The sequence below is a fragment of the Athene noctua genome, chromosome 1, assembly GCF_965140245.1.
Source record: "Athene noctua chromosome 1, bAthNoc1.hap1.1, whole genome shotgun sequence".
In the NCBI taxonomy this organism is placed as follows: domain Eukaryota; kingdom Metazoa; phylum Chordata; class Aves; order Strigiformes; family Strigidae; genus Athene; species Athene noctua.
Genome location: NC_134037.1, coordinates 86,406,008 through 86,431,994, shown reverse-complemented (window position 1 = coordinate 86,431,994; position 25,987 = coordinate 86,406,008). Strand labels below are relative to the sequence as shown.

The 25,987-nt window shown below is 35.9% G+C and overlaps 1 protein-coding gene across 6 annotated transcripts in view; it reads right to left on the bottom strand.

The window, feature by feature from the left end:
* Positions 1 to 25,987, bottom strand: part of RYR2 (ryanodine receptor 2) — a 431,008-nt gene that overhangs the window by 2,607 nt on the left and 402,414 nt on the right. For all 6 annotated transcript variants that reach the window (XM_074896823.1, XM_074896825.1, XM_074896824.1 and 3 more), the window contains 12 exons: positions 24,937 to 25,023; positions 22,655 to 22,873; positions 20,303 to 20,433; positions 19,615 to 19,657; positions 16,926 to 17,059; positions 11,114 to 11,174; positions 9,658 to 9,804; positions 7,632 to 7,766; positions 5,205 to 5,361; positions 3,277 to 3,341; positions 1,939 to 2,039; positions 384 to 435 (listed from right to left, as the gene is read on the bottom strand). In XM_074896823.1, the coding sequence (XP_074752924.1) occupies positions 384 to 435; positions 1,939 to 2,039; positions 3,277 to 3,341; positions 5,205 to 5,361; positions 7,632 to 7,766; positions 9,658 to 9,804; positions 11,114 to 11,174; positions 16,926 to 17,059; positions 19,615 to 19,657; positions 20,303 to 20,433; positions 22,655 to 22,873; positions 24,937 to 25,023 (1,332 nt within the window). The remainder of the gene's footprint in view (positions 1 to 383; positions 436 to 1,938; positions 2,040 to 3,276; positions 3,342 to 5,204; positions 5,362 to 7,631; positions 7,767 to 9,657; positions 9,805 to 11,113; positions 11,175 to 16,925; positions 17,060 to 19,614; positions 19,658 to 20,302; positions 20,434 to 22,654; positions 22,874 to 24,936; positions 25,024 to 25,987) is intronic.

The following is a 25,987-nucleotide window of genomic DNA, read 5'->3' as shown; positions in this document are numbered from 1 at the left end:
CAGAAGATTATGTATAGATAATAATAAAGAACAAAGACTAATATTAAAAAGGAATCGACAGGAAGAAATGAAGAATGTTGCTTTCACAGGATGCTTAAATGTTCTGTTTCTCAGTATTTTTATTTATGGTCTGCATTTACAGTTCACGGAAGTAACAATTTAAGAGTAACAGGTCAGATAACAGGAACAGAAAGTATTTACAGAATTGATAAACTAACATTAAGTAACCAAAGTCCTAAGAATTGTTTAGAAGGAGAATTGTTACCTACCATATAGGAAGCTATTCATTAGAATACTCTTAGCTTTGCCAAGCCTGAATGATTTTTATTTTAGAATCAGTCTTATTAAATAACTGTTAACATTCATAGAGTTGTTCAACTTACCTGTCCTGTATGCTCTGTTTCATCTTTGTTAATAAGATACATCAGAAAAAACCTGCAAGCAAAGAAACAACTATTATGAATACAATATTTGGAAACGTTAGGCAACCCACAGGGATGGCTATTTTTCAGCACGTATAGTGATAATGCCGTTCATGAACTTACAGGTTCCAGAGTTCTATTTATGATAATATTCTCAGACACATTAAATATACTTTCCTGACACTGTTGACATTCACTTATTATTCAATGAATAGCATGCTAAAATACAAGAGATTGCTTGATTTACAGTAAATAGCAACTCAGTTTAAATTAAGACTTTCTAAGCTTTCTAATCTGAAAATTATAACAGACATTTTCTTGCCCATAAACACCACCTTGGAAGTAGACAGAGAATAGTATTTGGAATGTTTTCTTCCTCTCCCCACAATGAATAAGAAATGCTGAAGAGGATTAAGAGATTTCTCTTATTGAAAATATAGCTTAAGGACATTTTACTAGTGTATGTAGCTCAAGATCATGAGCAGAAAAGAACTTCTAATTTTAAAATACATTAGTCTTGGGGTTTTGAGATGCTTGACAGATATTAGGTGATGATTCAAAATTTCACTCATAATAGTAATTCTCTCCAAACATATCTAAAAATGTAAAATATGATCAGGTACAAAAATATCAAAACACATTTCTTTAGGATGATGCACTAAGAGTAAGCATGCTATAGTATGCTATTTGTGTAGTACTTTGTAAGCAGGAACAAAATCCCACATGATGGTGCTTTTAATGTATTTTGTTTGCACAACCTGTTTATCAGGTGGAAGTTCTTTATAGGGATGTTTGACTTTACAGTCTCATTATTTTGTGCACACATAGTGCTAGTTTATAGGCATAAAGTCACAATCCATCGATGGCTTCATACTGCCAGCACTAGTATGAAATACATATGAAAATCCAGTGCCAAAACGTATTTGACAAGAGAGGAAAAGTATGATACAGTGATTGTAGACCTGAAAAATGGTTTTATTTCCAGATTTAAAAAGACCAATTTTAGTGGTCACTGATGCTCTGCTTGGATTTTCCAAAGGTGGACTTCATGCCCTTGTTCTGATCCCTCCCCTCTCTAGCTCCTCTTCCAGTTCCCCTACCTCCCTTTGTCTGGGGTTCTCTTAGCCAGCCTCAGCACTCAAAATATTTTGTACAATGTTAGTCTTCTCTCTTTTGCATTAATCCTTTGGTCTCTCCATCAGTCTCTAGGCCAGGTCATACTGTTCCTCTGTACTTTACACAACTCATTCAGTTTTATGCCTCCACAGGCACATACTAAATTCCCAGTTTCTCTCTCCTAGCTCACACAAACTTAGTGTGTGACAACCAAGCTGGAAACAAGGTAATGAAGGTTGTTCATTCCTTGCTCCCATCACCACAGAATTATATATTCAGGCAGCATGAGAGCACATCAAAGCTAAACAGTACTGACTCTTACTTGTGCAAGAGAGCTAATCAGGTACTTGCAGAGGCTGCAAGGGTCATGAATTATCAAGTTCATTTTTACTGTACTCACAAATAATTGGCCAAATTGTGCTCCTGTAGTGTGTGTGTTTCAAAGCCATGGGGCACTGTATCAAAGTAGTCATTTCCTATTCCGCAGATAAAGCACTTCGTCTAAAAGAAAGAATACAGAACACTTCAACACTATATATAACTCTGCCCCCCTTTGAGAAAAGGGCAGTAAAAATGTAACAATTTTCTTGAAAATGGCAATGCATCGTGTATAATATGTGCTGAACAAAAGGCTTTTATTTTAATGATTTGGAATGGATACCTCAGCCAAAACACTTGAATACAAGTTTAACTGCCATCAGAATAGCTTCTTACAGCTAAAAAAAAAAAAAAAATTATTTGCCAGCTGTAAGTGAACAGCTATCAGGAGACAGAATAGCATATAATGGTCAAAGCTGAGGGGTTTTTTTCCCTTTAACACTGTAAGTAGCACTCACTGAAACATATGACAGTATTTACCTCAATGCCTTGTCCAGCTGAAACTGAATATGCTCAAAGTTTAGATTACAAAACACAGTAGGTCTGCAACACTTTTCTGAGTCCTTATAGTCATCCTTAAATGACAGAATAGTAAACCACCAAGTACAGGATACTTTCACACATAGATTAACCAAAGTTTACATCTGAGATAAACTCTAACATGACAGTATTAACACCCTGTGTTAGAAACCTCTAGGCTGAAGATTCAAAAGGCTTAAATAGCCACAGACATCTAATTTATTATAATATACAGTAATGTACAAAGATTTTTCTTGTTTACAAAAATGAAGATACAGGGATTAGTCTAAACTTTAAAAAGTCGTAAGAAAATAATCTGTTAGGCTTTTTGTCTGATTTTTATTAACATTACTGACAGCAAAAAAATGGCTATGCTTGATCTGGAGGTATTAAAAATAAATCCATACTAGGAATTGGCAAACAAATCCAAAATATGCTCAGAGCAGAATACCAGTTTAGACAACCTGTGTTTGTGTCCCATGCAAAGAGACATGCGAGGTAGCACCTGTCAAAGCATAGCATACCCCCTTCACAGGAGGCAGCAAAGAGTGGTAAATGCTCTTCTCTGCATAAAATTGCCTAAAACCAGTTTTATTGGGTACTAACAGAACTACTTATGTATATTCTTATATTTTAATAGAAACAAAAAAAAGTGAATAAAAACCCCCTCAGCTATTTTTTCCTTCTAGTAAACTGAGATGTGAGAGTAGAATCTCATCCAGGGCATTATATGATATTAGACCATGTACACCTGTTAGTTTAAAAAACTAGCCACTAGCTAGATCACATCTTGATTGAAAACATGAAAATAGGGTATAGTTCATCAATTAGATGTTCTTACCTCCATATCTTCCTTAACTTGCTCTTGCTGATCTCTTAACTCACCAAAAGCATCAATAATTAAACCTAGGATTTAAGTTAAAATGATAGTTAATATTCAAGAACATAACTGTGACAAAGAATATTTGGAAATCCAGGGATAACTCTTGCAAAGAAAAATAAACAGAGAATCTTGTGCAGAAATAATAGAAGACAATATACATTCCAAAGACCACAAAAGCACCTCAACATCTGAAGAAAGATGAGCAAGTCAAAGAAAATGGCTACCAGTAACATGGCTGGCAGTACCATTCAGAATTACAAACTGGGTCAAGCAGACTTCAGTTTTATTCACAATGCTCCAATTTTGACTCAGTACATGAGGACACGTGGTTTTGCAGTGATGGAGACTTTACTACAGAAATAATACTACTGTACATTTAACAGAGTTCAGGGATTTATTACACAGCAGATGCAGAGAGGCCCAGAGCTTTGGGCATCCTCTCATTATGACTGTCATGTAGTACAAGGTTCCACTGTCAGAGCTCTACAGAAGTAAGGGGACATTTCAAGGAGATACAGAATGAAGAAGAAAAAACACCACAGGCTCTATAGCTCAGATTATAAATTATGATTCTCCCTTCACTTACACCAATACAAATTAGGACTAACTCCACAATCATTATTTACTGTGCTGTAAAGCTGATGAATACCAGATGGCAATTGTACTCAAAGCTTGACAGTGAAGGCCTCTACTCTTCAGCCACTCATAAGATGAAGAAACAAACAGTATGAGATATGCTACTTCAGGCTATAAGAAATTTTGCACCCTCCCCAAGACCTTTAAAAAAATTTGTTGCTTCTGTAAGAGTTGTAAACAATTTACCACAAGCCCAGAATCGCCTTCCTTGTAGGAAGTGAGAAAGCATCCTTACTGCTTCCAAAATCATCATAAGTTAGGTAACTGTTAGCTGGCAGAAAGCAATAAGGTATCACTATTTATAATAGCAACTGGACCTAGCAAAAAAATCATCACATGCTTTTCCAAAATCAAGACTATATAGCGCTGTTAATTTGTGCAAACTTTAACAAAAGATTATTTTCTCGGTGTTCTTGACAATCTTTTTAAGGTATTATATGTAAACAGATGGGGCTTTTAAGTGCCTTGGGTAATAACATTAAACATGATTAATACAAACATAATGGAAAAGCCCTGACTTCCCAAAATTCAGTGTCCACAATCCACATTAGAACAGCAAGCTACACTATCAGTCAAATAGTTTCACTCAAATTCAGTAGCTAACCTGATGGCAGCTGACTTTCCATTGTCATTTACCACGATATACTAAAGCTGTTTCATATCAAGCACCTTTCTTTACTCTTTGACATTATTCAAGTAAGCAGGCATCAAAGCAAGCAGAGGTTTTTATATAAGAAAAGATTAAACCTCTTAAAGCTGTGTTGCAATTTTCATGCCGCTACCACCAATCTGAAGATTTGCCAGACAGTCAAGAACATTAGATGCTGGCAAGGGTGAATACAGACAGCACCCACTTCTGATTTTTTCACATAAAGCTCACAAGGGTGGGTTATACTGAAAGACAATTTTAAGGTATGCCACAGGACTTCTAATCACTTCTCTTGCTGATCATTTACAGGAGGCTTTTAGAAAGGGCAATGAGAAGATAGAAACTATAGTGACACCATTATTCTCACAGCAAAGAGCTTTTTTTGTTTCCACTGATACAGTTAGAGCCTGTTGATTTTACAGAGACTAGGAAGAACAATGTATGGATAAAAGCCAGCTGGGTGTGATCTATTATATAAATCCGTGCTTCATGATCTACACTGGTGTCCTGGTTGAATCTTAGGTGTACAATTACCGCAGCACTAAGATCTTTGTACTGCTAAATAACACTTTCAGTTTCACTATGGGCTACAAATATATACCTTGAATAATTGCAAGCAGGATGACAATCACAAAGAAGAAGAAAGTGATGTCAAAGATAATCCGATAGATTTCATATTCATCTCCTGCTGGATCCTCTATTTCGTCACCAATGCCTCCACCTGCACGTACTCCAACATACATGTGAAACATGTAGCACTAGAAAACACAAAACAAATGGAACAAAGTTTATCTGCAGATAAAATTAAAATACCCATTGTTACAAATTCAGTAACTGGCAGAACTGGTCTATGGTCTAGCAACTACACTATGTCGTCATCTTTTTCTCCCCTTTGAGATTATGTGTATTTCTGAGAGAGGTGAAATGCTGCTGTGCAACTGAAGCTGCAGTATTTCATGTTCTGTTATTATGTAGCAGTTCAAAAAGATTAAAGGTTCAACTACCTTAAGCCCAGCAGCACACAATGATTCACAGCCAATCATTTCAGTAATGTGCAAATAGGAAATACCATTACCACCAGAGCCATCTCCTTTTCCATTTTTCTAGCTGAAAAGTCAATGACTTTCCCCACCTTTGGTGTTTCAGACAGAAATTAAAAAAACAAAACAAACAAAATATTTTGAGAATGTTTGTGCAGAGGACAGGCTAATGATATTTAGAAAAAGGCTGAGACTAATACTATGGAACTATGATCTGAGAGTGGTATAATAGGTCTCAGTATAGTTATGTAGGATGCTCACAATGCATAATTTCCAGTTTACTATGCTATAATTTAATAGAAAATTAAGATATCACTCTCAGAGGTATGGAGCAGGGGATTGGTTCTTTAAGTAGCTTTGAAACTACAGGTCCAGAGTTCTTGCTCCCTGTCAAAAAATAGTGATGACAATAACAATAACTCACTCATAAAACCTAACCATACAAAAAATCCAGTCTTTTATTTCTGTGCCACACTTACCCCAGAAATTCCTTATGTAAGAAATTGATATACTAACATACAATGCTGTGACCAATAGCTGAAAAATGTAACAATTTTTAGAGACAGTTTTTATTTTACTATCGAAAGTCAATCATTAATGAATGTAGTGTTAGTTACCTGAAAAGTTATTTTTCTATTTCTAAAAATAAAATTACATTTTCTGTACTTTTATCCTCATCATATTGCAAGTCTTACTGCTTTTACAAAAGAACCCTAATTTTATAGCATATTGCATGTTATTGTAACTCGTTCCTGTACAACATTAAAAGTCTAAGTGTATTTTCAGAGAATTACATAGCAGGTCAGGTCAGAAGGGACTTCTGGAGGTCTCTGGTACAAATCCTGCTCCAAGCAGTGACGACTATAAGCTCAGATGAAGTTGATCTTAACTTTATCTAGTCAGGTTGTTATAACCTCCTAAGGATGGAGACTGCACAACCTCTCTGAGCAACCTGATCTACTACTTGGTTCTCCTCAGTCAAAACACATTTTTCCAGTTTATCTCCAAGGTCTCCTGCCATGCATGCACTGCTGTAAAATGCTTGGATTTGTCTTCCCAATAACTTCTCTGCAGGCACTGGGGAGCTGCTCTAACACTCCCTCCCATCCTGAGGCTTTCTCTTCTCCAGGCCAAACAAGCCTAATTACCTCATCCTCTCCTCCCAGGGCAAGTGCTCCAGCACCTGACAATTTTGCTGCCCTCCACTGATTTATGCTCCAGTTTACCTCTATATTTCTTGTACTGAATGTCCCAGATTGGACAAAAACATAGACATATGAGTCTGCTTCCACAGTTTATCTAATTATTGGGCTTTTAAATGGTGTCAGTTCCCAGAAAGTGATTCATATTGCATAACATACTGAAATATATTTAACTTTGTTGCACATGATTGCTTTTAGAAGGATATTAATGGCAACACATCTTAGAAATTCTTCATGGTTTAAGCTTTACCTGCCATCCACAACTGCATAGCCTGGCACTTTCTCAGTAAGTACAAAATAATTTTCAGTGGTTCTGAGCACAGGAGAGATTTCAGTAACAGCATGGCCAATTGAAGATAATAATGACAATTTGTGCTAAGGAAAACCGATAGATTTCCAAGTTTAAACAGCCATTTCAGTAGCTAAATTTTTTATGAAAGTCTTTGCCTATAACTGACCCTTCCTCTTGAATGGCCTGTAGAATCTCAAGATTCAGAAGTACTGCCCTTCAACTGATTTGGTTAAACTTCACATCTTGTAGCTGATTTTCTTGAAACTAAAGCAAAGAATACCACCACATTTCTTCTATTCATTTATATATGTGTTTTTTAATATACACAGGGTTTACCTAGTTGTTAGGGATGTTCATTATATTTATTCCTTTGCCTTCAATTATAGTCTTTCCTGTTGTTTGCTAACGATAAGAACTGTATGAATAGGAATTACAAGAAGGTGAAGGCAAAAACATAACAGTTTAGGTGAAAAAATCCAGAAAGTGAGACTTACTGTTAGCATATCATCACATTTCATGTCTGGCATATCACCATCTTCACTCTTGTTATAGAACTTGCGGAAAAAATTGAACGCCACTACTGTATATAAATATACTACTACTGCCAGTAATCCCACTGTCAGGACAAGCTGGAAGACAAAATTATAGAGTAGATATAACACCACTGTGGAATTATGCTATACAATTTTCTTTGCAAAAAGAGAAGGAAAGTAACAATAATCTATATGTACTAGCGGAAGGAAAACTTTATTTACTTTTTCTCTATCTCTTTGCTTATCTTTGTAATATTTGGTGATATATCTGCATATTTTCATGTAAAGGTTGTGCATTTCACCTGTTTCACGTTGAAGGAAAACTATGCTTCAGGAACACAACTACAAAGACAAATCTTGCAAAGTCTAGTGGATACCTACACAATCAAACAATCCATTAGAATCATATAAAACCCACCTAATCGAACAAAAATATCTGAGAGTGTACCACCTAATAGTAAAAGTACTACTATTTAATATCACCTATTATATAATTGCAATATAGTATTTCTATTAATTTAACACTGTAACAATTTTGTTACATCTATTAAATTATCTATAAAACAAACTGTTCCTAGTATTTTAATATCTACCTCACAGAAGCAGCAACAAATACCTCACTGATCAACTTCAGCATCATTAAAATTTGGACTTGGGCTTTACAGAGAGGAGCTGAAATTGAACTGGAATATCCTTCAAACTGATATTTCATTTGCATAGATGTCAGACCTAAAAAATTCCTTACCATAAATAATACCCTCTTCACTTCATAGATAATTTACTAAAACTTCAGGACTATTTTTAAAAGGTAGAATATGTCACACTTTTTTTAGGTGCAAACTGGTTTTTTTTCCTTTTTGTTCTTTTAAGAAATCAGAGTAAGATATTCCACTTTTTAAAGGGCAAAGAATGCAGTATGTTGATTTCTGTAACTTTTCAATACACAATTTTTGTTCCACAAATGAAATTAAATTTGCCACATAAAATAAATAACAGTTTGTCAAGGTGAGTTCACACTTAAGATGTATGAACTCATGTTATGTCATAATGCTCACTAGATGTCATGTGCTTCACTAGCTATTTCAAAATACAAACTGTGTCCATTTAAATGTGTATAACTTCTTAAAAATGTTGACAAGGACAGTGCATTTGAAGGCACAATTAAATCAATCACCCTTTGCATTTATAAAAAATCATTGCTAATTATTTTATGTTTCTGTAGTATCAAATCTGCTTAAAACAAAACCCATGAAAAATAACCTGCTGCTGATAAATTTCAAAATGGCACTTGCCACCAGACTTCTAAAGCATCTACATTATATAAAGTCAGAATTGAAGTTCCATCTTACTACAGTAACACATAAGTCTACACAACAGAAAAGACCTTTATGTTACTATTCCAAGACCACCTGAGTAAGATTTATATTAGCTGCCTTGCTGGAAGATCTTCTAAGCAGACCAAGGATGGCTTTTGTATCATAAATTGTTTACCAAGGTCCTTTGAACCAGGAAAACCATCAGACTTGATAAACACTAAGTTTCACGATACATTAAATGCCATTCCTACAACAGATCTCCGTAGATAAAATGCCTTAGTTATTTTCTTTACTTAAATAAGAAATGCAATTTCAGATTTTATTAGTTCTTTAAGAAAATATTTCTTATCATCAAAGAGCTGAGTTTCTCAAATAATCCTCTAACAGAAAGAGTAACCTGGTTCAACTAGACCTTTCTTTAGATGAATCTTGAAAAAATTTTAAACAGCAACTTTATGACACAGTTGCTCATAACAGCTAGAGACTGTCACACATCCTAGTCCCATCATCTCATGCTTATAAACCCCACTGTCTAGTTTCCCCAAGTTCTAAACTTCCTGACGAAAGAACAATTGTATTGTCAATCTACAGAGCAGCTGAATTTAGCCATAAAGTGATCTTTCCTGTGTACTGCTTAAGTAAAAAATCTGAAAAGAGATTACAGTTGATACCTGTTTGCCATTGTGGGTCACTGATGACAGGATAGTTCGTAATGTCTTGAATCCCATTGCAATGTCAAGGAGATGAGCAGCAAAGAAAAAATTGTTGTAATGGCCAAGGACTGACATGGTCATGTACCATGCTAGGTAAAGGAAAGACTAACAGAAAAAACAAGTACATCACAAAATAAAACTCATGGCTATTAGCTTTAACTTAATTCAAAACACTAAGGAAATGTACAAATTGCTTGAATGTGCTTTTCTTTAAATAGAAAACAATTGGGGTTTTTTACATAGAATTTGCTAGAGATCTTTGAGAATCTTGTCTTTGTGCAGAACTATTAAATCAGCAAATACAGAATTCACAAGACATGGTCAAAACTGACACAGTCTAAATTTTAATTTGTAAAAACTTGAAGTTGCTAAACCCTTATTTGATAATGTTAGTAATGTAAAAGTTCTTCTGATTTAAATGATATTTTGTTTTTTAATTTGTAAATAATTACAGTAAAATATTAAAGCTCTAAGGTGGTTAATGACGAAAGAACTCTGCAAGCAACAAAAGGAATTTTGTAATTAATTCAAACTACTAAATCTACCACTTAAACTTAAGTATTAAGTAGCTTATAATTTATTACTACAAATGTTAATTTCATCCTTTCCTCTATCATTTAATTTTTATTGGATTTACAGACAAGTACATATAAAAGAAATTACAGTCCCTCCCTTAATAAAAACCTAATCCTGGATAAACTAACTCTTTACAGATCATGCTGTCTGCAGATCTGGAGATTTATCGTTCCACTCTTCCCAACTGAAGTCAGATTACACTTTCATTCTCCAGCAGTCCTAGTTCCAAAACTGTTTGTTCCCCAACCATTTTTTCTACCAGTAAAATAAGCTGAGCTAGGCAAGAGATAATCACAAGAATCTTAATCATATCATGAGTGACTTCTTAAACTGCAAGGTATTTTAACAGGCAGTCTTGTTTATATTTTTTTTAATGACTTTTTTTTAATTATTAAAATCACCCTCATTCTGTGTCACATCCTACTATCAGTTTCAGTAATACAAATTTTAGCAATTCCACATACATCAACTACACTGATCTGACTGTGATCCAGGAATATTCAAGTGTTCATAAAGTTTATGAACAATATTAAAAATATCAATTAGAATTTATATAGTCAGTTTTCTAATTCTACAGTGCAGTGCTTGCTTATAGCTCCTGAATAAGCCATTATCAGAAGCGTGTGGGAATTGACTGAGGTTCTGTAGACTAATACTTAAGTAACTTCAAAAAGATTTTGGCATGTCTTTATAAACTTCTAAGAATTTCTTCAGCTATGTACTAAATTAAATATAATCCAGAGTATTTCATACCTCCTTTTAAAGCACTTTGAGTTAACAAGTGCATATTGTTTTTTAGAAGGTAAATATGTACATATATATATACCAATAAACTTACATTATCAGTGAAAACAACTCCTAATTTCCACATCTGATACTTAACATCAATGGAATTTAGCCTGTAAAAATAAATAAATAAATAAATAAATAGTATTTTATATCAAAACACTATAGAAAAATATGCAATACAGTCTGTGGGAAGTGTATTGTCACATAAACACAGGAGACAACAGCTGATCTATTTCTCCAAAAGCTGTAATATATCAGAACCTTGTTCTAATTCACACTTTTACTCTGGAATGGACCTGTCCAAAAAAAAAAAAAAAAAGCAGAAAAACAAATTAATAAACACTGGTTTGGATTCATCAGCTCTAATGCTCATTGATGTCTATGATATTATCATATACATACAAGTGAAATGAACTGACTTTGTAATCCATGTAGAAAAAAAGATTTGATTTGTTTGGGGGTTTGGTTGGTTGCTTGGTTGGTTTTTTAATTGTGGCCCATCTAAGCCTAAAGCAACTGTTAAAAAAGGTCAGAGAATTTGCACCCCAAAATGCCAATTCTTTACCATTAGTTACGACAGCATATCTTGGGTGATACAATTAGATGATGTTAAAGACAGACAAGGTGAGGTGAAATTAATCTCAGAGCTTCTGTCCTTTGCTTTTCCCACTGATATCAGGAATAAAGGTGAATGAAAGAGAAATGTATATTAAAAGCTTTTGCAGAAAATGGCCTGAGGTTCTTGGTAGACTGCAAGTTGAGCATAAGCCAGTACCCTACTCTCCATGAGGAGGAGCATTGCCAACAGGCTGAGGGAAGTGATCCTTTCCCTCTAACTCAGCACTAGTAAGGCTGCACCTGGAGTGCTGGGTCCAGGTCTGTGCTTCTGGTTTCTTCCACAGATTTTGTTGCCAGTTAGCCTCTTCTACTGCTCTCCTCTTCAACAAAATTTTATGTTGTATGGACTGATACTGTAAGCTATTGTCTCCAAATTTTTCCCTTGTATTTTTTTAATTAATACTTTCAGGTATTAATTGTCCTCTTACTCTATCAACACAAATACATGTCTCAACTTTAGGCTACATTTTTTGCACTAGAATGAAAGTCATTAATTTGCTTGAAGCTTTTTTCTTTTTCCCTTTATAGAGAAGTGATACAATTAACTTACCAAACAAGATATATACCATTTTTGCTTGTAACTGTATCTTGCCCTCTCTAGTTTTTGACTTTTTCTTTTGGAAAGGTTTGGATCTTCTGTATTATACTGACACAAAAAAATTCTAAACGTGGATTACAGTTCAAGAACAATTATAAATAATGGCATGAAAAATGTCACCTGTCCTACTTTTATCCTTAAAATGTGAGTCAGTTCAGTGTTCCTGAAAGAGAAGAGCTGCTGACAATAACTAAATAAGTAGAAATAATGCTGGCAGATGTCATACACCTGCCATATATGAAAGCGCATAGTACTTCTGTGCCAGGTGTTTATATTAAGCATTACCTAAGACCTGAGATGGAATACCAAGATTTAAACACTAGTCTATCAAGGTCTGATTTCCAAAATTCTTACTTCTATAGCCAGAGCCACTAATCACATAAAAATAATAGTTTTATTTGAATATTACACTCTCAAGGAATACTTTGCCACCAAAATATCAAACTCCTCCTTGTATTATATGCAACAGTATTTACGCTTTAATACAACCAAAAGTTAACACCATTTTTATACATAAAACTCAAAAGCAAAAGACTCAAGTTGAACCTCCTGTATAATAGCATAAACAACACATAGATATAAGTTGCTATATTTGAAAAACAGCGTTAAATCAAACTTAGACCAAGACTTCTACTCCAAATAGTCTACAGCCTATTTTAATTAAGAATTTATTTTTCCTTCTGAAGTGTATTAGTGTCCACTTGAACAAAAAAGAAAAAGCAGAAGAAATGTAGTAGAAATTTTCTGATTTATGAAAGATTTGGCTCTTGCTCTCAAATTTACACATGGCAGATCTTTCATATATACATTTTACTTCTATTCAGAAAACATTTAGATGATACAGTAACTCATTTAGGGTCAATTTTTTTTACCCTTCATTTACAGTGAATTATAATTTTCTGCCTTCACTGAACTGCCACAGGACTATATATTTAGCTCAGAGCAAGTAAAAAAAGCACCATTATACTGTTAATGCTCTGTAAAGGCAAAAATAACATAAGCACAGAGACTAACGTTGAATTTTGGAGTCTATTATCTAGTTAACCAAGAACCAACAGACTTTATTTTTCTTTTTTACCATTTCATCAGTTTGTTTGGGTTTTTTTTAACCTGTGCAAAGGCAAGAAATTTCTAGGTTAACAAATCTAAAACTTCTCATAACATTGTACAAAACTTTTTTAAAGGATGAGTGTTGATCACAGTTTATTTTAGGCACATTGATGGAATGATCAGGAATTAGTTTTCCTTCATTATCCCTTCATGGTAGACAGCAGCTCTGTAGAAATTAAAGCCTCAGGTTTTATCTGAGTTTCTTCCACAGTGACTCAGGCCGTAGTCCCTGAGTGACATTTACTGTCTGATTAGGATTGCAGGGGTGATATCTGGATAACAAACAAACTACATACACTAGAGAAATAGAGTAAGTTTTTTTTCTATCAGGTTTTCAAGTTTACAAGGATGGAAAGATGCATCCATACCAAAATTTGCATTCATATTTTGAAAGAAATTACTAAAATTGTGTTAAATCAAAGGTCCCCAAACTGTGCTATTCTCCAGATACCATAGAGTACTCAAAGATAAATCTAGATTGCTGACATTTCACCAAAGCTAGGAATGTCTCTTGAGCAATCAAATGGCTTCTCCAACAGCAGTCTAGAACAGCTAAGAGCTGCTGATACAATTTTTGCCAACCCCAAGTTATAAGAACATTTTCTAGCCCCAGATTTGAGTTATTAAAGAAATCAAAACTCTGTCCTAGAAGGAAAAGGAAAAAAGTCAAAAATGTTAAGAACAGTTTCTCATTCACATATTGTTGAATAACATATTCAGGTGGTGAAATGAACCAAAACCTCTTGAAATTTATTTCTGAGTATTATTGTATTAATTTCTTACTTTATTCTGACCCAATATCACTCACTTCTAGTGTCAGACATATTCTTCTGACTACATTCTAGCTATTCCTAACAATATTTATCTTATATATGAAATGACACGGACAGGACTGCTTAAGGACAGGCAGGATACTGTCACATGAAATGGCAAAAAATAACAGCAACAGGGGAACTCGTCTCTAGTCAATTTAATTTCATGATTTTGTATTTTACAAACAGCAATAGCTGTAGAGCTTCTAAAAATAATGTGAATATTGACCTATATAGAAAAAGGAACTATTCACTTTTCCATATCTTCATTTTTTTAAAGCAAGTCTGATAGCAAAGCAATAGTAACATGAATAATACTGCATTCTCCTGTTTATTTCTGCTCACTACCTTTATCAAGTAGCTCAAAGACTTAAAAGAATATGAGGTTGTATAAAAATTAAGCTCTACAGCTGTGAATCAAAATGTAACAGTATGGTTTCAAGTTTCCCTTGAAATATCATTCGTTAGTATTATACTGGATGAATTTCCTAGTCTGAATGAACTTTTATTTGACTTCTTTCTGCACCATTGAACAGGTTATCATACACTGTAGTACTGCAGTTGTAGCTGAGTTTAGTGTGAGAATGCACACTGTCAATAAACTACAGGAAAAATGTGAGAAATTGCCTGTATTACATTTGGCTGCAACCTGCATTAGTATTTCAACTATGGAAACTTCACATCTTCCAGGAGAAAATTATTTACATTTTTCTCTTCTCGAAAGGGGAGGAATTCTTCTACCATATAAGCTTTCAACAGGAGCCCTGCTTATTTTCCCCCCAATTAGCCTTATGTCATTGACTGCTGCAGATGCTTGAGCTTCAGCTGCCTCTTCTACTGACTCTGACTAGACTAATGACCACAGAACCAACAGCAGTTAGGAACGTAAAGGGACTGAGAGGTAATCCTCACTATGACACCTCTGATAAATAAAACTTTCATCTTTGTGTCTTTCATATTATTCTCTCAAATGTACTTCATCCATGCTGCAGCTAGTTTAACACTGTCCGTACCAGAAGGGAAATTTACCCTATGGAAAAAGTGCACTGTCTCAAACCCAGTGTGCAAATTCTGTCTTTACTGTCGTCTAATCTACAATAAAGCTCCAACCGCATCATCCTCCTTAGTTGTTTATATTAAAATAATGCTGCAATATATTTAATTATTTAATTATTTAAATACATATTCATAAATTTAAATATATATATCCTTAAAAATACTCAAGACTGCATCCACAAGCTGAAGGGCTCTTTCAGATTTCAAATATAACAGTACACCGAGGATTTTTTAATATAGTTTATCAGTGGGACAGGCAGGAGCTTCTGAAAGACATAGTTACTTGCAGAGTGCTCTGAGTCCCTTGCAGAAAGACAGATGAAAGGAAATCCCAGGTTATTTGCCCACAGGAAAGGGGAAGAAACAGTAGTAGCTAGGGATCAAGGAGACAGAAAAAACCCTGGTTTATTTGCATTGGGAATGGAAATGCTACATGCTGCATTTTCATGTCTGGGGGGACAGATATAGGTATCCGGTCTGGCCTCAGACTGGGCCACCTCCTGCTGGCACATGCAGAAGCAGAGGCACTAGACCTGGGATCTGCATCTGCATGAGCATACAGGGAAGGGAAAGTAGTTTCATTTTATTTTTACACCAATAATAAAAGTAATAATTTTTTTTTTCTAAACTAAAGCATGGGTCCTGCTATAATCCAGCAGCAAAATGAAAGGCAAGAAAGCATTTTGGAAAGTACTTCTGCCACAATATTAAATTTTATTTAGTACCGCAACGCCAGAGTCCTTGGGCCTTAATACCACACTTGATTGATTGTTGAGGTGGAGTCCAGGTTTATTTATCCATCTTTACAAAAGATGGGTATTAAAGATCCATCTTTACAAAATCAGCCCGTGCTTCAATGCAATTTTAATCTACTAGTGGTCCCACTGTCTACTTCATATAATCCTTTCAAACCCACTGATAAAATGTTGCTTTTAAAGAAAGCTATAAATAAACCCTTACATTAGAACCTCTGTAGCATTAAAAATCCATCTGTTAAAATATATTCTATCTATTTTAATATCTTTTTTTATAATGCAGGACTGGAAAAAACATTTTTGTAGTGCTTCACAGAGCTGAGTATGTCCCTTCCCTAACAAGGAAAATGAATGCTATTACTGTGAATGTCTTGGGCCTTTTTTTCAGGTCTGTCTCTCAGATGATAGGCAAATACACAGTTTAGGGAAAACAAATTACAAAAAGATGTGAAGATGCATCATCCAGCTTCCTAGATTTTACTGGTCAATATCACTTAAATTTATTCCATCAGTTCTTTATAATCAGAACACACAGTGCCAATTTTGTCCATTCCTTCCAGCTGAGCTGAACTGAGAGAATTATGAAAAGGAGTTTCCAGACCAGTTGTAATGACACTATCAAAACAGTGGGAATGTGATGCATTCAAGCAGCTGTACACTAAACTAAATCTTCATACATAAAAAGCAGTGAAGTCCTGCATGCATATTGTCTATAATGAAATAAATTCACTGTATCATTCAACTTAAGAATTGATCTATATAGCTGTACATAAAAGAGCAACCAGAAAATTCAAAGCTGAATGACAAATCTTGAATGCTTGATTTTAACTTACAAAAACCTGTGAAAATAAAAAAACCAAATGCAAACAAAAAAAACCCGATCACACAAACAAATCAGAAGCAAATGCTTACACAGCAGATAAGGAGCTATCCTTCTTTGGTTTCTTCTTTTCTCGAGCATCACTAAAATCGAGAGCAGCTTTGTCCATTCCTAGTAACTCACTGATCCTGTCACGGCCATAGAACTCACCATATTTATCCATGACCTAAAGTTAGGAGGAATATTCAGGAGAATCAGTTGGGTAGACCAGCTGTTTTTAAGCCTGGTTTCTGAAAACAAGAGGTTTAACATACAGGATCTTTTTCATCAGTTTGTTTCCATCTGTCTATCATATCAGTCAGTAATTTATTTTTTTTCTACCCAGTTGCAATCAATTCAATAGAAGCAAGAAGTGGGTGTCAAAGATAAGATGTTCCTACACATTTAATGAAAACAAGAAGAGGAAAGCGACTCAGCAGGAGCATAACTAAATCAATGTCATCACTGACAGAAAAATAATACACTGTGAGGTCACACAGGAAAGAGATGTTTTGAATACCCTAGCTACCTTAAAAGCTCTGATTAAAATAAGATTTCTTGAAGACAGTACTTGACTCTTACCAGTTATTCCTTTCCTTTAAGGGGAAGTATTTCACATTGAAAGTGTGAAAAATGTCCTCACTTATTAATTAGCTCCACTGCATAATTTCATGGTCTTATTTTTTTTTAGTTAATAATGCAATGAAACTACAATACACATAGAGTATGTAGGAAACAAAAGATCTTGAACAGAGTTATAGATAAAAAATATTTTCAGTCAATGCAAAACTGTCCTCCATCTCTTTCTTACAAAATTTAACTCGTTTCATAAGAAACTTCTGGAAATGAACATTTACCTGCTCTCATTCTCAATGAACACACAGCTCCTTCCTAAATATTTTCTGTGTCTTCTCATTTTCAAAATAATACTCAAAGATATATAAAATTTTGGCTAACGAGGTTGTAACTGAATGACTCTTGCAGGTGAGGTGGTATTTTACCAGTTTTCTAATAAACAATGCTTTAAATCTTTATTGACATTTTTTGCTGATTTTTGAAGACAAGCTTCTTTGTCACATGCCTGAAAACAGTGCTTCATGACTGTGGAACATTCACTAGGCTAGTGATTTAAGTATATTTATATATAACTACAAATTTATATAAAAGAAAACATTTTTTGCAAAGTACTGTATTTGCTGGCACTTAAATCTATGCAGAGCAGTTCCTCAGCTAAAGGGCCAAACATTCCACACAATGCTCCTTTCCTTCTAATAGGAACCATCCTGGAGCTGCTACATCAACAGCAGTGTAGAATTTTGTTTTCTTTCTTGATACTCTGTGCAAGCTATTCCCTCTTCTTTGCTTAGAAGTATGTGTCTAACAACTTAAAATATGCAAAAGAATACTATCAACAGCAAAATAAATACACAACTCAAAGCATTTTTTAGACAGGTTGACCTAAAATCGTTAGGAAGCAGAAGAGCTACTGGTATTTAAGACGTTTCAAAAGTGTGATTCAAGATTGTTATTAAAAGGTGTGAAGGAGGGGTAAATCTCATTGAGCAACATAAACACCCTCTTTTTTTCAATTGTGACCAAACCCACTAGGAATATTATTCATTTTGTAAACTGTGGTACAAATATAACAGTTATTTTTCAAGAGCTAGCTGAGAAAAAATTTGACTTAATGTTCACAAGAAATGACTTTCAAAAGTCTCTGCTTACAGAAGACTATTTTTGAGAGATTATTAGATTATGGGATAAAAACTCATCTGCACACCCACAGAGGATCGCAGACAATGGTTGGGGGACAGTCTAAAGAATACCCTGCCCAGCTACTCCCAGGCCCATCACAGGAGCCATCAGCTCATTAAAGGCCCATCTCCTCAAGCCTAGAGGAGCACAGGGGCACAATGGCAGGCAGAAACCCAAATTACAGACACCCTGGCTGGCCCCTCCCAGGGCAGTCCAAGGAAAGCCTCAGCCCCACTGTCAAGGTGTGAAACCTATCAAGATGAGTTACTAGGAGTAGCTCTCCAGATTACCTTTCAGGCTAAGAGCATTACTGCCAAGGGATGTGGGATACATTATGGGATGATGAGGGAAGAGCATTTGGGGATTGCACAGAATTTATTATTGGATGTTATAGGGAGGAAGGAAAAGGGATTGATTTAGGTGATCTGGGGAGGAACAAGCGTAGCAAAAGAGTGGTAAGGGACAAAATGGGCCAGATGCATATGTGTGTGTGTGTGTGTGTGTATATATAGAGAGAGTTTGCTGGTCTGTACTGCTGTCTGACTATGCCCTGTGCCTAAACATCTCAATCTGTCCTATTTTTTTATTCAATTCCTTTCTAAACCTCTTCTGGGTGAGGGACTCTATTCTGCGTGCATGGTGGTGAATACATAAATACATACAGACAAAAAAATGTCCATATGTTGTAATATACATACAAGTGTACACAGAAATTCTCCACAGAATTTCATGAATGTATGAATTCCCGTTTTATACAACAAGCTCTATGTAGAGAAAGTTTGAAAGAATAACTATCCAAACCACACAAAAGTAGTTATAAACATGAAGTAAGGAATTCTGAGTATTTTAAAATAGCGAATGTGGAAATCTACAGTGAATCAAAGTTGTATTTCAAAGAAGTATAATCCACATTTCTTCAAACACAAAAATAAACATGCATTAAAACTTTATTTTAACTTCATATATATTTTTAAAAATAAGCCTTACCTTTCTTTTCACAAATTTGTCCCAATAATTATTTGGAAAAGACCTGAAAAACACAGATAAACAACTTTACATTTTAGACAATCATGAGAAGGTGAAGTAGTTACTAAGTCATCATAAAAATTACACACTGATTTTGTTTCTAAGAGGCTCTTTGCTGCTGCTATTGCCAGCTAGTCACTTGTGAAGTTACTGGAATGAAAGTTGCCAAACGGTGTTCAGCCTGCCACATTAATGCAGCTGGGAAACAGTGGCAGAGCCGATGCCTGCAGACAGGGTTCTAAAGCAGTTGGATCACACAGTCCCACCAGGCAAAGAGTTGGGACTTTAAACATGTTCCTAAAGGAGAGCCTTCAAGAGACACTAAAAGAATGCAAGGCACAGCTCACTCTTGAACTGACAGCAATACATAAGCATCACCATGCTTGCCAAAAGAAATTAATCGCAAATTTTTTTCTTTTATAAAACAGAAATAATTTAAAAAAAAAAACCGTGGGAATGAATAAGATTAAAAAGTAATAGTAAACATTAGCATAACAGGTGCCTGAAATATTTTTTATATCGTTGCTAGAAATATATCCTTCACAATTGTTTATATTTCACATAAGCTGCATGATCAATTATATAATTGTGGACACTTAAGAACAATACCTTCCGAAGCAATAAAGAGACAGAGTAGGTAAAAACTTACTGTGTGTTGATTACAAGTCTATCCCATTGTCCCTTAATATCATCTTCTGATGGCTGTTCAGTTATATACAGCCCATCAAATTCCAATTTCCTTGCCACTTCCTTTTCTCTCTTAAAAATAACTAGTGGAACCTGCAGTTGAAACAAATTATCAGGAATTATTTAAAATGCACTGACATGTCTGTAAAGTTTCAAGAAAAGCAGGTTATTATGAAAATTTAAGTATGAAAACTAAACAAAGCAAAAATAGTATTATAAAAAAAGACTTGACAACTGCCCAGGACACTTCAAAGGTATAGATCCATAAGGACCAGGTCATTCAGAATCATATAACTACAGTGTACCACACAGTTGTAAAAAGATGGCCAAAAATTCTGAAAAAAATAAAAATAATTCTTCAGTGCTATGGAGCTATCAGAGTTAGTCAAGTGAAACAGAGATAGAGTAAAAATAATTTTTAAATGCTTAGAAATTCTAGTTCCAAAATATTAATTTGGGATCACACTTTTGGACTGCATTTTGATACCGAGGTGTTAGAGCTTGTCTTACATTTGTTAAAGAATTCTTGAGGTTGCACAGTGAGAAGCAAAGTGGTTTCACAGCAGAGAGCAAAGAAAGACTGGAATCAGTAAAAAGAAAAATCCTTAAATCACATTCACATTCTATATACTTGATTTGTGCTCTGTAGTTCTTTGCCAACAGCTGAGACACACACCTGAGCAGTAAGGATCAGGCTTTACCTACAACTCTCTTTCATCAGTTGGACAGCATTCAAAAGCACATTCTGAGAAGGCAGATGTAACTAGTGGTCCCAGTGGAGTGGATTTTTCTTAGAAATCTGTTACCAACAAAAAATAAACCCTACTCTTCCCTGGAATTATTTCACAGGTCCCCAGAATTCATTCACATTGCATTACCCACCTTGACTGTATTACTAGTCAAGACTGAACATAAGTATACTGAAATAGTAATAATAAAAATTAGACTAATCAAACAACATGGTGATTGCAATAGATACAATAACAATAGTTCCAATCTTATTTTCAGACAGCTAATTGAGAAAAATTTAGCGGATTTCATGCAAAGAAATCTCCAGAACCAAACATATCATACACAGACCTGTAGTTATGAATATTTTTAATTTTGAAAGTAGTATATGTCCAAAGACAGAGACTGAAACTGTATTTGGTCTTTTCTTCATGATTTCAAAATGGAAAGAAGGCAATTCATTATTGCAAATAATGATAATGTCTTTCCCTTCTACTCAGAGAATAAATATAGTTTGGAAAAAAAAAATGTGGGGAAGTAGAATAGAAAGTCATAGTGGAAAAGAAAGCTTTGAGTTGGGAGAAGAGGACCTCTCAAAAGCCAGAAGTCTAAGCTTTCATGCTGCATGCCAACCAGTGCAACAGAAAAATGTGTTTTAGTATTTACTGACCTGCAGAGACACTTAAAGTAGAGATGAAAATCAAGCACTTAATGTAGTAGTATTACAACCATTTGCCAAAACTACAAATGCAGATCATGTCTTTTTAGAATAGAAAAAGTATTATCCATTACAAAATGAAAATATCAAGGACCACATAAAAGCTTAATAAACAAATTATAACTGTAAGGACAAATGAGCAACCATAGTGGGACATAGTAAAGGTAATTTAGTACTATCTTGCACTTTGACCTATAGTTTTTGCCTTGTGAAGAGTATACAAATGGGGGAAGTACAGCACAGATAATAGTCCTGCCACATCCAGAGATTTATGTCATTTGGTGTTTCTAAACCAGAAGCAGCATTTTGCCAGTAAAGGTAGCATCTTTATTTCCTACACCCCTAACAGAGATCTTCTGCAAGATATTCCTGTAAAGGATGCTTAAATTTCTGACAAAACACTACCACCAGAGTGTGCATGAAAAGTGGGCATTGTCCATAGCCACAATGTGCAGTACTGATAGTTCAAATTGCCTTATGCTTTTCAAATGACCCAGCTGACAAGCTAGTAATGCAGACATTGTCATCTAGCTTCCTCTGGCCATGTGTATTCACAGCTTGTCTTTGACAGTGATAAGCAGCTTCTGAATCAGCTTCTGCAATTGGCTGGCTGGCATAGTAATGGTGCAAATGCTGATTCCATGATCCTGTTCCAGCACAGCAAATCAGGCTCTGGACCATAACTTCCTGGATTCACACATCACTCACTACACAATTTCTGTGTAGGTTACGCTAACAGAATAGTGTTTCTTTACATGGTCCCTCAACCTACTTAAGCAAAGTAGCTATGACTTTGTTCCAATTTATACCACTGAATGGATAAAAGATTGGGAGCTAGAAGAAAAAACAATGTTCAGTTTTTCTTACTTTTAAACAGTAATACCCTATGATGCAGAAGAATGAGATGACTGTGTGTAGGATGGCCAAAATCCGCAGCGTGGGCTCCATGTAGCCACTGCTTTCTTCCAGGACATAATGCACTGCAATGACCTTCTGGTTGTCGCTTTCCAGGCTGTTCAACTTGGTACTTTCACCAGAAGATACCACAGGAACTTCCTTTTCTTCTGTCACAGCAGAGGTGGAGACCTGTTTAAATCACTTAATCTTAATATTGCAGCTGTATTCCTTTGATAGGAGCTTTATGCTACTACAAGCTAAGTAGTATAACTGAAAACAATGATACCAAGGACAATTTGATTGTGAGGAAATAATTTTATGCATAAAGATGTCCACAGAGAATACCCCACAGAGACCCTTTCATCTTGTTACATCAATCTGTGAGAGTGTGCATTTTCTCTTTTTTTCCACTCTCTGTCCATGGTAGCAAATTTGAACATGTTTTATTATCTCAAATTCACAGAATCATCTAGGTTGGAAAAGACCTTGAAGATCATCCAGTCCAACCATTAACCTAACACTGACAGTTCCCAACTACACCATATCCCTCAGCGTTATGTCAACCCGACTCTTAAACACCTCCAGGGATGGGGACTCCACCACCTCCCTGGACAGCCCATTCCAACGCCTAACAACCCCTTCTGGAAAGAAATGCTTCCTAATATCCAGTCTAAACCTTCCCTGGTGCAACTTGAGGCCATTGCCTCTTGTCCCATCGCTTGTTACTTGGTTAAAGAGGCTCATCCCCAGCTCTCTGCAACCTCCTTTCAGGTAGCTGTAGAGGGCGATGAGGTCTCCCCTCAGCCTCCTCTTCTCCAGACTAAACACCCCCAGTTCCCTCAGCCGCTCCCTGTACGACCTGTGCTCCAGACCCTGCACCAGCTTCGTTGCCCTTCTCTGGACACGCTCGAGTCACTCAATGTCCTTTTTGTAGCGAGGGGCCCAAAACTGAACACAGGAATCGAGGTGCGGCCTCACCAGTGCCGAGTCCAGGGGTCAGATCCCTTCCCTGTCCCTGCTGGCCACGCTATTGCTGACACAAGCCAGGATGCCATTGGCCTTCTTGGCCCCCTGGGCACACTGCTGGCTCCTGTTCAGCCGGCTGTCAATCAACACCCCCAGGTCCCTCTCTGACTGGCAGCTCTCCAGCCACTCCTCCCCAAGCCTGTAGCACTGCTGGGGGTTGTTGTGGCCCAAGGGCAGCCCCCGGCATTTGGCCTTATTGAAACTCCTCCAGTTGGGCTCAGCCCATGGCTCCAGCCTGTCCAGGTCTCTCTGCAGAGCCTCCCTACCCTCGAGCAGATCAACACTCCCACCCAACTTGGTGTCATCTGCAAACTGACTGAGGGTGCACTCAATCCCCTCGTCTAGATCATCAATAAAGATGTTAAACAGGAGTGGCCCCAAAACCAAGCCCTGGGGGACACCACTTGTGACCGGCCGCCAACCAGATTTAACTCCGTTCACCACAACTCTTTGGGCCCGGCCATCCAGACAGTTTTTTACCCAGCAAAGCGTGTGCCCATCCAAGCTGCGAGCAGCCAGTTTTGCCAGGAGAATGCTGTGGGAAACGGTGTCAAAGGCCTTGCTAAAGTCAAGGTAGACAACAACCACAGCCTTTCCCTCATCCAATAAGCAGGCTACCCTGTCATAGGAAGAGATCAGGTTTGTCAAGTAGGATCTGCCTTTCATAATTCAAGAAAGGGCAAAGCCCTCTTGGACGAAACCGTCAGCTCCTGATATTCACACACGTAGTCTTTATCACCAGGGCTCTGCCAGAAACTGATTTGAGTCTGAAGACTCTGGAGTTGTATTAATGATATTAAAAGTCTTGACAAAGATGATCAGTGATATTCTAGGCAGTTTAAGACGATGTGATTTCTCCTTGCTGTACACACCCTCAGGGAAGCACAATGGCACAAGAAAACATCTCAGCTGACATGTATTAGCTTAAACTGCCAGTGAAGGCTGGGCTTGGCTGAGTCACTGTACTGTGAAATGGAGCATCTGAGGCATGGGTACGCCTTTCAGTCTGCTGCTTCTGTCACAGCACAGAACTTTGTAAATAGCTATTTGTGTACTGGAAGATTATTATTACTTCACACATAGCTTTCACTGTGTTAGATTTCTGAAGTGGGTATGAAGCTGGTACTTAATCTGTAAGGCTAGGCAGTTTTACCATAGTATACTGTCTAGAAAACCTGAATTTTTTTCAGTATACGACTTGAAAAGTAGTATTTTGACAAGTTTACCTTATAGAAAAGCAGGATGAAGTTGATGGCAAAAGCAACAAACAATGCCAGCATCCTCATGTTGTAAAAGTTTCGTGCAAAATAATTCTGAAAATAGAAGCAAAACATAAATACACATTGCCTAATAATGATACCACAATCATTATTAGGTTGTTGCATGGGGATTTTTTGTTTGTTTCCCTTAGGGAGCTTTTTTTTTTTTTTTTAGAAATAGAATTATACATAGAAAAAAAAAAAAACAAAAACCATTTTGAGTGATGTATTGTACAAATTCTCTCCTACTCCATATGTGCAATAACGGATAAAGGACCTTTCCACTCTATGCAGACAGGGATGAAAGATTTCTAATTGCCTCTTGCATCTTTTTCATTATCCTCTCAATACACTTAGAGACAACACAGAGACATCACAGTGTAATAGTAATGGAATACTAATACAGAAATCTCTATCTTCCCTGTACCTTGATATTATGGCAAAATGTTATATTTACCAAGAAACAAAAATGTCTGCATATAAGTTTAATTTCAATCTTTTTCTATTCCAAAATCAATTGTGTTTTTATCAGATCAGAAAAAAGTTCATCTGTGACCTAAGTACCATGAATATAAAGCTTCTTTCACATTATGATGCAGTCAAAGGGATTGAAGAAATGCACCTTTTCCCTTCCTGACAATTCACACCTTTATAGCACACATTTTGAATTCTTTAGCTCTCACATGGCATTTCTCCATTCTTCAGCCCTAACCTTAGATGACTATTAGTGAATTATTAAATGAGACTATTCAAAGAAAAATTAAATTACTGTTACAAGATTAGCCTAAAAAATTAATCTGATTTCAAAAGAAATACTTAAACACCTAATTCCTTGTTAAGATTGTGATTGCAGTTTTGTAATTTCGCTATGTTAGTCATGTTAGAAGTAGGCTGTGGTACACAATTGTATATACTGGATATATAGCAAGAGTGTATTTCATTTTTCTTTGCATTTCACATTAGCCTCACAGAATATGTGTGGAATCTGCTAACTAACAAAAGCATGGGTTTTAAATAG